At 48.0% G+C, this 13,951-nt stretch overlaps 1 protein-coding gene across 1 annotated transcript in view; it reads left to right on the plus strand.

Annotated features, from left to right (window-relative positions):
• The window catches only part of NOX5 (NADPH oxidase 5), a gene marked incomplete at both ends in the record, with an annotated part of 34,787 nt that extends 29,862 nt beyond the window's left edge, over positions 1-4,925 (plus strand). The window contains 3 exon segments of the mRNA XM_081126522.1: positions 3,565-3,595; positions 3,597-3,726; positions 4,794-4,925. Of these exon segments, the coding sequence (XP_080982648.1) occupies positions 3,565-3,595; positions 3,597-3,726; positions 4,794-4,925 (293 nt within the window).
• Positions 4,926-13,951: the final 9,026 nt, after the last annotated feature.

The following is a 13,951-nucleotide window of genomic DNA, read 5'->3' on the forward strand; positions in this document are numbered from 1 at the left end:
GACTTTACTGTGGGACTAATTTAGCCCCAGTACGAAGATGTTACACCTCTGAGGACTCTACCTACTGCCCTGTGTAGTACAAGGTCTCCCCCGTCTTGCTGGTGGAAGCAAAGATTATTCCCAACCCTCTGAGCTCCAGGTACTGCTCAGTCTAGTGTTTTCTGGAAATTTTCTTTTACACATGTACAGATTAATGCTTAGCCAAAGGCTTAGGGGAAACTTTATGTAGATTTCCAGAGCTAGCTCCCTCCCCCCTCCCTTCCTCTCTTCTGCCTTCCCTCTCTCTCTGCGGTTCCCTTTTCCCAGTATTGTGCCTGCAAATTCTAGTTGTCTTTCCGTCTGAACTCCAATTTCTCTCTCCTCACTCAGTGAGACCAGCACCAGGCTGGGGCAATTGCAGGGCTCACTTCATTTGCTTCCCTCTTGGCAATTACAGTCTTACACTACCTGTTGACCATTGTTTTACTTATTTTTTCCATTTTTCTAGTTGTTTAAGGTGAGAAAGTAAATATAGTTCTTTTTACTCCAACATGCATTTTTAATATAACGAACATGCAAATAAACACATATATTTATTGTGGTTAAATGCTCAACGTTTCCCCTGATGCGGTGGCAGTCAAAACATTTAAAGAGTGGTCTAAGGTAAAGATTAAACACCTTATATACGAGTTCTTTTACTGTTTGGTCCCTTCTTTTATACTTTCATCAAAAAGGAATGTTTCGAATGTCCCCCTCCAGCCCCTGCAGTCTCCCCCACCCCACCCAAGTGCACATTCTACATTATTTACTAAGCCAATGCTTAGATGTATGAGAACGTGCTTCTCTGGGTTACATCATAGTCTTCAGGGGACACCTTTGTGGGACCTGAGGCGTTGTCCTGTGTTCTAAAGTTAATATGCTAGATTCATTATTTTTGTTTCATTTTGTTTTACTTGTGGAATAACTTATACAAGGAGAAATATCTTTAGATCTGCTTCTAACTTCAACAGAATGGGTGTGTTTTTAAATCCTGGTTGAGTTCATTGGAATTAGATCTTATTTTGCTGTTTAATTTTCACAAGGTTGCCATGAGTAAATTCCAATTCCAATAATAAACATAGTTTATAAGTTCAAGTAATCAAACATAGTTTTCTACAAGAAACATTCAAACAGATGCAGCTTACTTCAACAAACATCTCAAGTCTTAAAGCCCAAGTCAACAGCCTTTGGAAGAAAACTGTTAAACTTTAGAATGTTGCAGTGAAGCTCCTTGCCCTTTCTTGTAAATAACAATTATAGCAAATATTTAAATAGCATCGACTTTGTTCTGAGTGCCTTTATGTATATTAATTCATTAGAAACTGGATTTTTATGATGTAAGCAAAGGGAAAAGTTTAGATTTAATGTAAATTTCTAGTTACTGGTATGTAAATATTAGCTGTTTGCTTCCTCCTGATCTGTGTAAACAAGGAGTAACAGCTAACCCAATGCTTTCCACTCGAGTCAACACCTTTATTGCCTCAAATTTCAGCCAAAGTTTCTCATTAACTGCAGCTGAAACTTGTGGCCTCTGGTTTAATTTTAATTTTATACCGAGGTTTGAGTTAAAGAATGCAATTTATCATTTTTAATTTCTACAGCTTAAGCTTCAGTCGTTCTGTTTGGTCTGAATCTTTATCCCTCGGTAGCTATACAGGCTTGGGCACATTATTTGCCTGCTTTGCTGCAATTTCTTCATGTGAAAAATACGGATGCGACTGGTACCTACCTCATAGGATTGTTGTGAGGATTAGATGAGATATCATCTGTACAGCACTTAGAGCAGCGACTGGAGCTTAACAACTGCTCAGTAAAATTCAGTAGTAGTAGCAGTAATAGTAACCGCTCAATAAACTTAATAGTGGTAAAAGTAGTAGCTATTCAATAAATTTAGCAATAGCAGTAGTAGTAGTTAATGGCTATTAATGAATGGTACAGTTAGTGGTTTGCCACAAATTATGTAACCAAGCTTTTACTACTGGATATCTTGTTTATTCCTAATTCTCCACTATCGTAAGTAAAGCTGCCATCAGTGTGTCTGTACACATAGGTTTTTTCTCCCTCCTTTGGATGATTTCCTTAGGAGAGTGTCCCAGAAATGGGATGACTGTCTAAACTCAGCTGTTTTGGAGAGGGAGAACCTATGTCAGGTCAGATCTTCCTCCTCCCTCCCACCTGGGGCTCCTCCTCTCTTCTTTTACCGGTCTCTGGGGTATGGTGGCTGCGGGAGGGGGAATGGAGTCAGGGCTCTCCCAGGCAGGCATCCTTTACAGTATATCGCCCTCCCTCCCATACCACCCAGCACTACTCGAGTTCACTGATATGTGAAATAAAATGTGGAGTCCCTTCTAAGGCCATTTGCATAGTAACATGGCCAAGACAGTAAGCCAAGGGGAAACTGGGCCCATGGTGCCCTATGAAACCATCGAGAGCTAGTGAGAACTGCACAAATCTTTTAGTCCAGGGGGAGGGGAAGGATGCAGTGATCATCAGCCCAGGAATCCAGCAGCCCGGACCTGACTCTGCACAGATGCACAGGCTAAGCAGCACACATTGTGGCACACACGGGAAATGGTAACGTGTGTATGCCATGTCTAGGAAAACCGAGGAAAGAGCCTGAACACAGAGCTGCCCACCTGGGAACTTCTATTGCCCTGAACGCTGAAGGGTCAGCACCTCAGCTAACCTGTCTCACTGTAGGCGTGTCACTGAGGCTACTCAGACCTAATGGTCTCTGTGATGCCAGCCTGTGCCCTGTCCCTATATCCTGTGACTCCCCTTTCCATCCTGGCATGCCCTGCTCAGATACCCTCTACCTGCCCCCATTTCCTAGCTGGGCATCCAAAACCTTTCTCATTCTAGCCTCAGTCCCACCTCCTGATGCTCCTGTTCAACGATCCTCTGCTCCAGCCAGGCAGGCACCTCATGCCCCACAACTACCATGTGTGTTCCATCCTCTTGCCCTTGGCTCATGCTAGTTTCCCTTCTCAGAGTGCCTTCTGTTCATCTCCTCTGACTCTTGCCCCTCTTCTAAGACCTGACCCACCCCCACTCTCCCAGGAAGCAGCTCCGCCTGCTCCAGCTCCTCCGTGTGTATCAGTAACATCTGCCATCTCAGCCACTCACTCAACCCTTGGCTTTTTGGTCTCAGCACCTTTTCATGTGTGTGTGGCTTGTGTCCCTAACCTGACTGAGCAGCCACCATGTGGAATGGAAAGGCCCATACTTCGGAGCCCAAGGACTGCATGCTGCCCTAGGATTGATTTCCCCTCTAGAAATATAACCTCTGGGCTGGTTGTGAGACTCACATCAGACAATGGATATGAAACAACTCATGTTTGTGGAGCACAGAGGAGGCCCAGCTCAAGCAGTGGGTGTCTTTCTCTCTACAGCACGTGTCACATGGGGGCCCTGGGTGAACACAGTGGCTGTAGGTGACTGCCAAGCCCTCTTGGTGTTCCTCCAAGGCCCAGGGCAAGGTGGCTGGCATTCTGTCCCCATTACAGCTGCTGGCCCTTCAGTGCCATCCTCTCCTCCCCCACATAGGCCACTTCCTGGAGCTGCAAATGTACATGACCTCTGGGCAAGAATGACATGAAGGCCATCGGCCTGCAGATGGCTCTCAATCTTCTGGCCAAGAAGGAAAAGAAAGACTCCATCAGGGGTCTCCAGACATGCACCCACCCGGGGTGGCCTGACTGGAGCAAGGTAATGACCGGCTGGAGCCACAGCCGCAGGGACTAGCGAGGCTGAGAGCTTGGAGTAGCAGCAGGTTAGGTTAGGGCCCAGCAGCCAGGAACGAAGCATGAGGCCAGTATCTGGAATCCAGCCAGGATCTCAGGGCTGGATCCAGATGGAGGCAGGGGACCTACTTCTGGATCCATCACTAGCTCCCTTTATTCCATCATTAGCCTCAGTTTCCCCATCTGTTTAGAGAGGAAGTTGGCCTATACAACTTCCAAAGCTTCTCCCATCTCTGACCTCCTAAAAGCCAGAGTCAGAAGGCCCAAGTGGACAGTGTCCATGTCTTATGCCTTCTTGGTTCATACAAGTGGGAGATCCAAGGCTCAGGGGCATAAAGTAGTTTGCATTCTTTCTATTTTATTTCTCAGACTGGTTTTATTACTTTTCTTCCCTGAGTGCTTACCAGCTGTGGTAGAGTTCCTCAAAGTGACCCAGCAAGTACTGCTTTCCAACTGCTATAATAATCCAGGCCCAGGTAGTGTGCGCTGAAGGCAGGACAGGCTGCCAGTGGGGCTTGGGCACCAAAGAGGACTTTCAGCAAAGGCAATTCTTAAACCGAATCTGAGGTGGAAAAGGGTCCCCACTGAGGGAAAAAAGCGTGACTTTAGGAAAGAGGCATTGCAATGGAGCCACATGGCCAGCTGTGGACCAGCATGAGGTTTAGGCAGTTGGGATCAGCATGCCACAAGGGTCTCTGTCATTGTCCTCCAGCATGGCAGAGGTGTGCATCTTTCCCACAGAGACAGCTCCTTGGGCAAGGGGCCTGAGTCTTACTTTTCTCTGGCCTACCCCCTCCCTGGGGTCGGGGTGAGGTTACAAGTGGAGCAGATGGCTCCTAAAGGAATGGCTGCATGTTAGACTCTGCTCTGAAGACAAGCAGCTGATCTTGGCATTTCTCATGGGGATGGACAGATGGCCATCACTGCCACTGCTAACCCACTACACTGTCAGCTTCGGGTAGACATGTCACTGGGTGGGGCCACAGTCCCATCTCTCTTCCCTCTGCTCTTCCCCAACCCCACGGACTCCAGGTGTTCCAGAAAGTGGCCTCTGGAAATAAAGGTGAGGTGCAGGTCATCTTCTGGGGCTCCCTAGCCCTGGCCAAGGTGCTCAAGGTCCACTGTGAGCAGTTCAGCTTCAGATTCTTCCAAGAGAACTTCTAGCCCCACCTCTCCAAACTCTGCCCACACCACCAGCCAGCTGGACTGGACTGCGCCAGCTGCCGCAGGGACCAGCCTCAGACAGCCACACACAGAACAGGAGGCCCCGCGGGGCAGATGGACTTCCTTCACAAGGGGTAGGGCGGAGGTTTCCAGGGCAACTGCTCCTCCAAAAGTCTCCCAAGAGAGCCTTCCCCCTTCAGCAGTGGTCCTTCCTAGACCTGCCTAATCATCACAATCATTCAGGAAATTTCTCCCCCAACATTTTATTATGAAATTTTCCAAACATACAGAAAATGAAGAGAATTATACAGTGAACAGTGTTATCCACTTTCTAGAGCCCTCAGTAGCATTTTGCTATGTTTGCTTTATGACGTATTATCCACCTGTCCTTCCCTCTATCCACTCATCAATGTACCTTACTTTTCTGATGCATTTCAAAGTATACTTTGCAAGGTAAAGATTTTAAGAGTTTCAGGCCACACATTAGATAACAGTACATTTGTTTATATTCTTAAAATAAAAACTGTATTGGTCTTTCTATAAATAAATCAACTTAGGGTAACACTAACACCAACAAATTTTAAGTTTTTGATGTATTGAGACTGGTTTAATTCTTAGTTTTGATGTCATTCAAAATCCCTCATAATCCTGTTTTCTGAAAAGTTTTCTATAATTTTTTTGCTATTATTAGTAATAGGAGATGAATAGTTAGTCACTTTTTATATCCTCTTTAACCTAACATTCACTGAACCCCACTTTTAAAAAATGTTTTTATTGATTTCGGAGAGAGGAAGGGAGAGGGAGAGAGAGAGAAAAACATCAATGGTGGGAGAGAGTCACTGATTGTCTCCTGCGTGCCCCCTACTGGGGATTGAGCCACAAGCCAGGAATGTGCCCTGACCGGGAATTGAACCATGACCTGCTTCATAGGTCAGCACTCAACCACTGAGCCAGGCCGGCCAGGCTGAACCCCATGTTTTAACCATGGTACAAAATTAGCATCTAATCTATGAATAATATTGCATCTGCTATACATGCTTTCACTTAATAAAGAAATTAGTTAAGAGTAATTTAGAACATTTTATAGCATTTACTGATATCATTGACCTTTGAAACCAAAAGTAAGAGAATTTCTGAGCTAAAACTTAAAAAAAAGAAAAACAAAGTATACTTTGCTACTCAGAGATTTCTTTTTTTTTGGATTTTTTTTTTTTTTTTTTAGAGAGAGGAAGGGAGAGAGAGAGATAGAAACATCAATGAAAGAGAAACATCATCAGTTGACTGCCTCCGGGACCGCCCCCACCAAGAGCTGAGCCTGTAACCCGGGCATGTGCCCTGACGGGGAACCGAACTGGCGACCTCTCGGTGCATGGGATAATACTCAATGCACTGAGCCACACCGGCTGGGCAAGGAGATTTCTTTAAATGCAGATTCCTGGGTCCCACTCCCAGAAATTCTGATTCTAAAGATCTGGGGATGAGACCTGGATGTGTATTTTCTCCCAAAGCTATTTCTGTAGGAGAGATAAGCAGCATAGTTTTCAACCTTTCTCTGTGTCATGTCTTCCCATCATCTCTCTATCTGTGCCCCTTTTCTTCTCTTTCTCTCTCTCTTTCTCTCCCTTGTTCCTCAGTGTCCCTCCATTGCTCTACACTGTCGGTCTCTCCCTTCTCTCCAAGCACTGAGTCATCAGAGAAATGAGATGGAACAGTGCCGTGTGTCTGTGAGGTCACAGAATGGCCATGTGCTGCGGATCAGACAGGTTGTGACTTGAAGCTCAGCTCAGCCACACCCCAGCTGTATGGCCCTGGCAACCTCTGTGAGTCTGTTTCTTCATCTGAAAAATGGGACTGATGACATCTCTGTCACAATTGACAGTAAAATGAGACACCACTCTGAGTGCTCAGGATATTCGTCTTCCATTCCCATGTGGTTCTTTATCGCTCCAGACGTCGTTGTCTCTGCATTTTCTAGCTACATGTGGCTCCCTCTTTCTCTGTGTCCCAGCCTCAGTTTGCATCTATCGCTGTCTGGGAGGGAGTGGACAGCAGAGACAGCAGATGCAGAAGCCCTCCTAGCAGACGCTTTGGGGAGGAGAGGCCCTGGGCTGCGGCAGGAGTGAAGGGCTGGCCTCAACCCCTCGGATCTAAGCTGCCCCACATGGCAAAGCCCTGTGAACCCCATGGTTCCTGGGCACCTTCCACCTTGCGTCCAGTCTTGCCAGGTTCTGTCTTTTCTGTGACAGTCTAAAACACTCATCCCCAAAGCTGCCTTCATGGAGTTGGGATCAGGCACTTTCCAATGGGATTGTAAATTGTACCTTTCTTTTCCACGGCTTGGGTTGGAGGTCCCTGGGGGAGAACAGAGAAAGAATTGAGATTCTAAAATCCACGTGTTTGACTTGCAATCAAGTGTGTCAGAAGGCTTTCTCTTTAGAAATATTCCAGTTGCCCACTAGAGGGCGATGCAGAATCAGGGATCTCAGGAGGAGTTTTTTGGTGGAAGGAGCCTGCTTCCTGAGTGGCAGTGAATCAAAGATGGGCCACAGAAGACCGCACCTCACTCCGCAGCTCCCTGCTCAAGGCAACACCTCCAGGCCCAGTCTCAGGCAGAACTGTTATGTCAGGAGAGTTCATTTTCAAGATCAGAGTTTCTCTAGCTGCCAGCCCCTCATCCCAACGCACAAATGCATGTGGACACACAAGCCTGCCGCCCTACACACATATACACACACATACACACCCCTCCCTTGCCCACACCCAGTGACCAAGTTCTGAGCTTCTTTCCCATCTGCAAGGTGAGGACAGGCCTAGCTGAGGGAGAGTTGTAAGTCTGGACTCTGCATCTCATATCATAGGTGGCAGGATTTAATATGTGGGTGTATGGATCACTCTCTCTGTCCATCTGGATGGTTCCCAGATGTCCAGATGGGGCCATCCTGCTGTCAACAAGAAACAAATGCATCTGTATGGCTGACTGACTTTTCTCCTTTCACCCAGATGTTGGCAATGCTGTAGACACATCTGGGCCCAAGCTGGCTAAGACTCACACACACACACACACACACACACACACATACACACACACACACACACACACCAGGGAGCGCAGGCTAACTGCAGACAGAGGGTGTGTGCTGTCAGCTCCCCAGGGTCAGGCCTGTGGCCCCAGAATCTAAAACAGAGGAAGGGACAATAGGCCTTATGCAGACATTGGTTCCCACCAGGCCAAGGGGTTGCTTAAATGGAATTGCCTTTGGGAAGAGTCCTCTGCATATAATTGTCATTTGTAATCTGGGAACAAAGGTGCGAACACAGCTCACTTTGCCAGGTTCCACGATGCTGATCTGCTGACAGACAGCAGGCATTAGTGAAATAAACAGGCAGGTACCCGGATGAGCAGCACAAGTGTAGTCTATTAACACACTGAGAACCTACAGCATTCCTGGGAGGGAAGGGTGACATGGCAATAGTGAGAAGTGTCACCGCCTTGCAGACCAAGTCAAGGTTAGGAAGGGATTGGAGACATCAGCCCAGGCTGGCTCTGGGCAAATGCCTTGGAAATGTGCAGCGGAAAGGTCTTTGCCCTCTGAAGTCAGGGCACTGGGCTCCACATTTGCCTCTGTCCGAGTCAGCTGTGTGACCTTGGATAAGCCTATGACCTCTCTGAGCTCTCACTTCCTCATCTATAAAGTGAACAGCTGAAGGATATATGTGTTTACATACTAGTATATGCATAATCATTTCTTAAAAGATAAACAAAAATACATTTATATATTTATCTCTTTGCTCTGAAGAGTGGGAGTGGAGGGACAGGAAGGAAATCGTTTTGTTTTTTGTTTTGGGGTGTTTTTTTACTTTTTAATTTCTTTCTCTCTTTAAAGTTTGAAGTTTTCATAATAAACATATATTGTTGTACCCAACCTTCGTGACCAGTTCACACAGAGACCAAATTGACCGTTTGGAGATTTTTATTAGCAGGCTACTGCGAGCAGGCTCCTGCCCCAAACAAAACTCACAGCCCCGAACAGTCTTCACAGGGAGAATATAAAGGCAAAAACCACGGCCTGGTTGGGGAGATTGCAGGTGGGGGACTAGCAAACGGCAGACAGAAGCTAAGATAAGTGTTAATTAACCTTCTTGGTTAACTAATCCCTGGAATTTTTACAGGCGGAAATCTTTTACGACGTTTACAAAGAGCCAGGGAGGGGAAGAGGTCATTGTTTCTACCAAATTTTGTTGCTCTTACTTATCTTCAAAGTAGCGGTTGTAAGGGTAGAAAATGGCAGTGTTATACTTCAGTATTAGTTTTATACTTTTATTTTTAAAAGAAACACAAACTAGAATGTTACGTTAAAAAAAGTACCAAATTTTAATATGATTCTATTCTTGCAACAAAACATAAACTGTATGTGCATTGTGCATGGGACAAATAGGTAGAAATGCGTTGGCAGAGGGTGAGAGACACCAAATAGTTCACGGTGGTCAACTGTGGAAGTGGTAAAGGAGGACTTGAGCACTTTCTCTTTTCTGATTCACATACTTATGTATTTCCCATGTAATGTTTCACAGAAGAGAATTTTTACACCATACACTTCATGTATTACTCGTGTGATGTTTTACTTTTTTGTCTGTGTACTTATGTTACGGCCTGTGTACATTTCTCAAAAGACTAAAACAGAATGGAGAGATTTTCTGAGCTGAAGTCTAAAATTCCCTCATATTGATTAGTCTTCAAGTGAGAGTGTTTCAGACACATCTGGGCCATGGGTCTGCCCCCTCCAGGGGGGGCCTCTTCTGAAAAGGGAGGCTGCTACAGCACCAGTGCACAATATACAAAGCCGCTACCCACCTTCCAAGGCCTGAATATTAAAACCAAAGGCCCCTTGCAGGCCTGAGGATGGTCCAGAGAGATGGCAGAGGCCACCCGCATTCAGGGGGAAATTCTGCCCACAGGGCCAGGCCCAGCACCTGCCCAGCCTCCCAGTCCAGACGCCTCAGGGTGCAGTCTCTGCTAAACAAATACTCATATCAACCAGCCTTCCTGACCAATTGATGCATCTTTTTATGATCTGTCTTTACAATGGGATGACTTTCTCCTTTTAAAAATAAGATTAATTCAGACAAGACATTTATTTTATGGGGAAATCCATCCCAGGGGGGAAAATACCCAAGCTGAATAGCAGAGATGGCTGGAAGGAGACTTGATTCTCGAGGAAGCTTCCAGCCTCCCAACCTTAGCCAGGTAGCCATGGCCCCAAACGGGCTGCCCTAATCCTACCCACGGGCAAATGAAGCCACCTCAAATCATCCCAATGTGACAGGGGAGAAAAGGGTGCATTTTTTGGTAAAAAAAAATTCTGAGATTCACCCAGATTTGGCTGGATGTGAGTTTATGTCTACAGATGAGGATTGTTTTTAAATAACCCTGAAGTAGGTTCAAGGGAGACGCGTGATTTGTTTCTGAGTCTCCGGGGCGGGAATAGTGCAACCACCAAGTAGGTGCCTGGCAGTCGGTGTTTCGTGAATGTTTCTGCCCCCACGAGCTCTGTTTCAGCTGCTGGTGCCAGGAGGTACCCTTGACTCCTCCACCTCCCCCTTTCTCCTCCCACAGTCAACCACCAAGCCCTCTCAATGTGACATTCTGCATGTTTCTCAAATCCATTCCCTTTCCTATTGGCCCTGCCTTGGTTCAGTTCGTAAACTGCCCTTTGCCTGGTCTCTCACCTGACAGGCCCCTTCTCCAGCCTCTTTCAGCTCCAATCCTCCACGCTGCTGGGGATCTGATCACGCAACTTCCCGTTGGGTAACTGTCCTATTGCAGTCGTTGAACTCCTGAGACTGGCACACAGGCCTCTCCCACATAAGCACTCCATTGAGATCTGCTGTTATTATTAAAACCAGTATGATCCCTGGTGTCTGCCTCTTGCGTCTTGCCCACGTCCAGCTCACTCTCCGTGCTCTAAAAGTACCATATAACTTAGAGTTCCCGCAACTCCACGCAGCACCACGCTTTCCAGCCTTTGCCTCCGCAGGGCCTGACATTTGGAACATGTTCCCCCACCTTCACATTGAGATTTCAGAGCATTTATCATCAGCCCATCTGTGAAGACTTCCTTGCCGATCCCTCTCATCACGGAATAAACTGTCTCCTCTGTATGACTGCCTGGGACCTACTTCGTAGCCACAGCATCTACCACTGGTATTGTGTTTACCCATCTACTTGTCTGTGAACTCCTCGAGGGCAGGGACAGTGTCTATTCGTCTTAGTGTCCCCAGCGCCCAGCATGTAGGAGGTGATCAATGAGAGTGTTGGTGAGCTGATGTGACTCACTTAAACCCCCATCTCTCCCTCCTTTCCCTACCTTCTCTGTTTCTCTCCTTCAGGGAGAAAACGCCAGCATCCCGCAGGCGGACAGGGCCAGCCTCACATGGGGACGGAGTGAGCCTTCAAGGTGTAACTCCAGGGGCCCTGGGAAGAGCCCTGCCTCCCCACCTCCATTCCTCCCACTGTGCTTTTCTTCTTCAAGCAGAGGTCGGGTTCCATGTAGGACTCCTGATGGTGGAGGCGCCACGTCTGCAGCTCCCTGTAAAATGAGGAGGTGGGGCTCCCGGGCCCTGTAGCCTCTGACACCTCTTCCTCCTCGCTCTCAGTCATCCTCGAACTCAAAAGTGATGAATGACTGGGAAAGAGCAAATGAATCAGAAAGAGGGAAAGAAAAAAAAAAAAAAAGAGAGAGTAATTTTGCCAAGTTATTATTCAAAGGAGCTCTCTGGGACCCAGAGCGAGAGCAGCCCCATCAATCACCCCACAGAGCTCTGGGGGCAGGCGGATGGGAGCGGCCACGCACTGTCTGCAGTCAGCTCCTCGCGTGAAAGGCCAGGCCAGGAGCCTGGGGCCCTCCGCCAGCCACCTTGCGGAGAGGAGGGAGGGAGGAAGGCCAGAGACACTGAAAGGGGACAGTCAGCCCAAAGGACAGGGGCAAGGCTCTCTGATCTGCTTTTTTGACAGGTCAGAGTCCTCACTCTGGGCCAGCTCTGGGGAAAGCACCCCTCAGAGCAGAGGAGAGGGATTGGGGGAGGCCTCAGGCCTGGAGCCTGCTCTCTGGGCAGCTCTCTCCCCAACCCTCTGCTATGCTGAGGGAGGAAGCCATTGCCTCGTTCCGCCAGAGGGGGCCCTGAGTCACCTTCAGCCCCACGTCCCACGGCTTCGCTGTGGATGCTCCTTGAATGAGTGACTGAGTGGACGGATGGATGGGTGGGTGGATGGGTGGGTGGGTGGATGGGTGGATGGATGGATGGGTGGATGGATGGATGGGTGGGTGGGTGGATGGATGGATGGATGGATGGATGGATGGATGGATGGATGGATGGATGGATAGATGGGTGGGTGGGTGGATGGATGGATGGATGGATGGATGGATGGATGGATGGATGGATGGATGGATGGATGGATGGATGGGTGGATGAGTGGGTGGATGAGTGGGTGGATGAGTGGGTGGATGAGTGGGTGGATGGGTGGATGGACTGAGCCATGGATGGATGAATGGATGACAAAGTTATTACAGCACACTGTCTGCTTCCTTTTGTATGTTTTATTACTTTACCATAATTTTTATTCATAGCTTATCCCTGTTTATTAAATTGTAATTTTAATTTACTTGGAGACAGGAAGTAAATCTGATGACTCTCTGTGCACAAGTTCTGCACCTAGGAGGCCCTTAAAAATAAGTATGGTAGGAAAGCGTGCAGGAGGGAAGGGTGGAGCCTCTTGAATAGCTTCAGACCCGGAGGTCCATCTCCAGGTCACACTGTGCCACTTCCTGAGAGGTTGTTGGCCCCCAGGCTCCACGTTAGAGCACATAGCGTGATATTACATAGATGAGTTTGTTGAATTCCTACCGATCGGGGTGCTAGAGTTCAACTGTGGGTGGAAGAGTCAAGGTTCCTGCTCTCAGTTTCCTCCTCCATAAAATGGGGACAATAATAAAAATGTTATTTATCAAATGGAATAATGAGAAGGGTTAAATGAGTTAATGTGCGAGAGGTGCTTCAAACAGGGTTTGGCATGTAGTAAGTTTCAGTAGGTGATGGTTATTTCTTTCTTAGTCCATTTGAACTGCTAAAACAAAATACCATAGACTGGGCGGTTTATAGACAACAGAATTTATTCTCCCAGTTCCGGAGGCTGGAGTCCGAGGAGATCAGGGTGCCAGCATGGTGGAGTTCTGGTGAGGACCCTCTACCGGGTGGCTCCACTGCTGCCAGGAGGCACCTGCAGCCCCTTGTCTTTCGGTTCTTTATGACCAGTCACATTTGGGGGCCCACAAATGCCTTCTCCTCCCTGGGGGGGAAACCACAAGACTCCCAGGGGTCAGCAAACACCACCCCCCCTCCTTCACATCCCAGGGGAAGCCCTGGCCTTGCAGTGTGGAAACCCTGGAGCAGACAACACCCCTCCAGGCTCCTTTCCCAAACCCTCTAATCGGGGCTGCAGGAGGCAAGAGGAGATCAAATCACAGCTCCCCCAGCTCATTAGCGCTGCATTGTGAATTCCGGGGATAATGTATGTTCTCTTCTCCCCTGATTGCTTCTGAAATCTCCTGCCTGTTTATCAAATCTGAGCTGCGCTTCCCCACCCTCTGGCTCTGGCTCTGAGCTCCTCCTCTCCAGAAGAGGAAAACGGAAATGCTTCTCGCTGGGGGGGACAGAGGGAGGGCAGGGTTCGGTTCTGGTGTTGAGGAGGGAAAGGCCGGTTTCCATGAGCCCATCTCCAGCAGAGGAGGGAGATGGGGGGCTTTAGGGGAAGGAGGCTGGAGGGCCTCAAAAAACACCTGCCCTCCCCCCACCCCTGCCCCAGGCTGGACTGAGGCTGATCTCCCAGAAAGCAAAGCTCCCTCCTCATGCCCCACTATGCCCCGCAAACCCTATCAAGTCAGCTGAGGCCCGTTAGCTCATCATTAGAGAATCACTCATTCATTCTCCCCACAGCATTTGTTGAATGCCTGCCGTATGCCAGGCACTGT

Source organism: Miniopterus schreibersii, assembly GCF_964146895.1.
Source record: "Miniopterus schreibersii genome assembly, chromosome: 1".
NCBI lineage: Eukaryota > Metazoa > Chordata > Mammalia > Chiroptera > Miniopteridae > Miniopterus > Miniopterus schreibersii.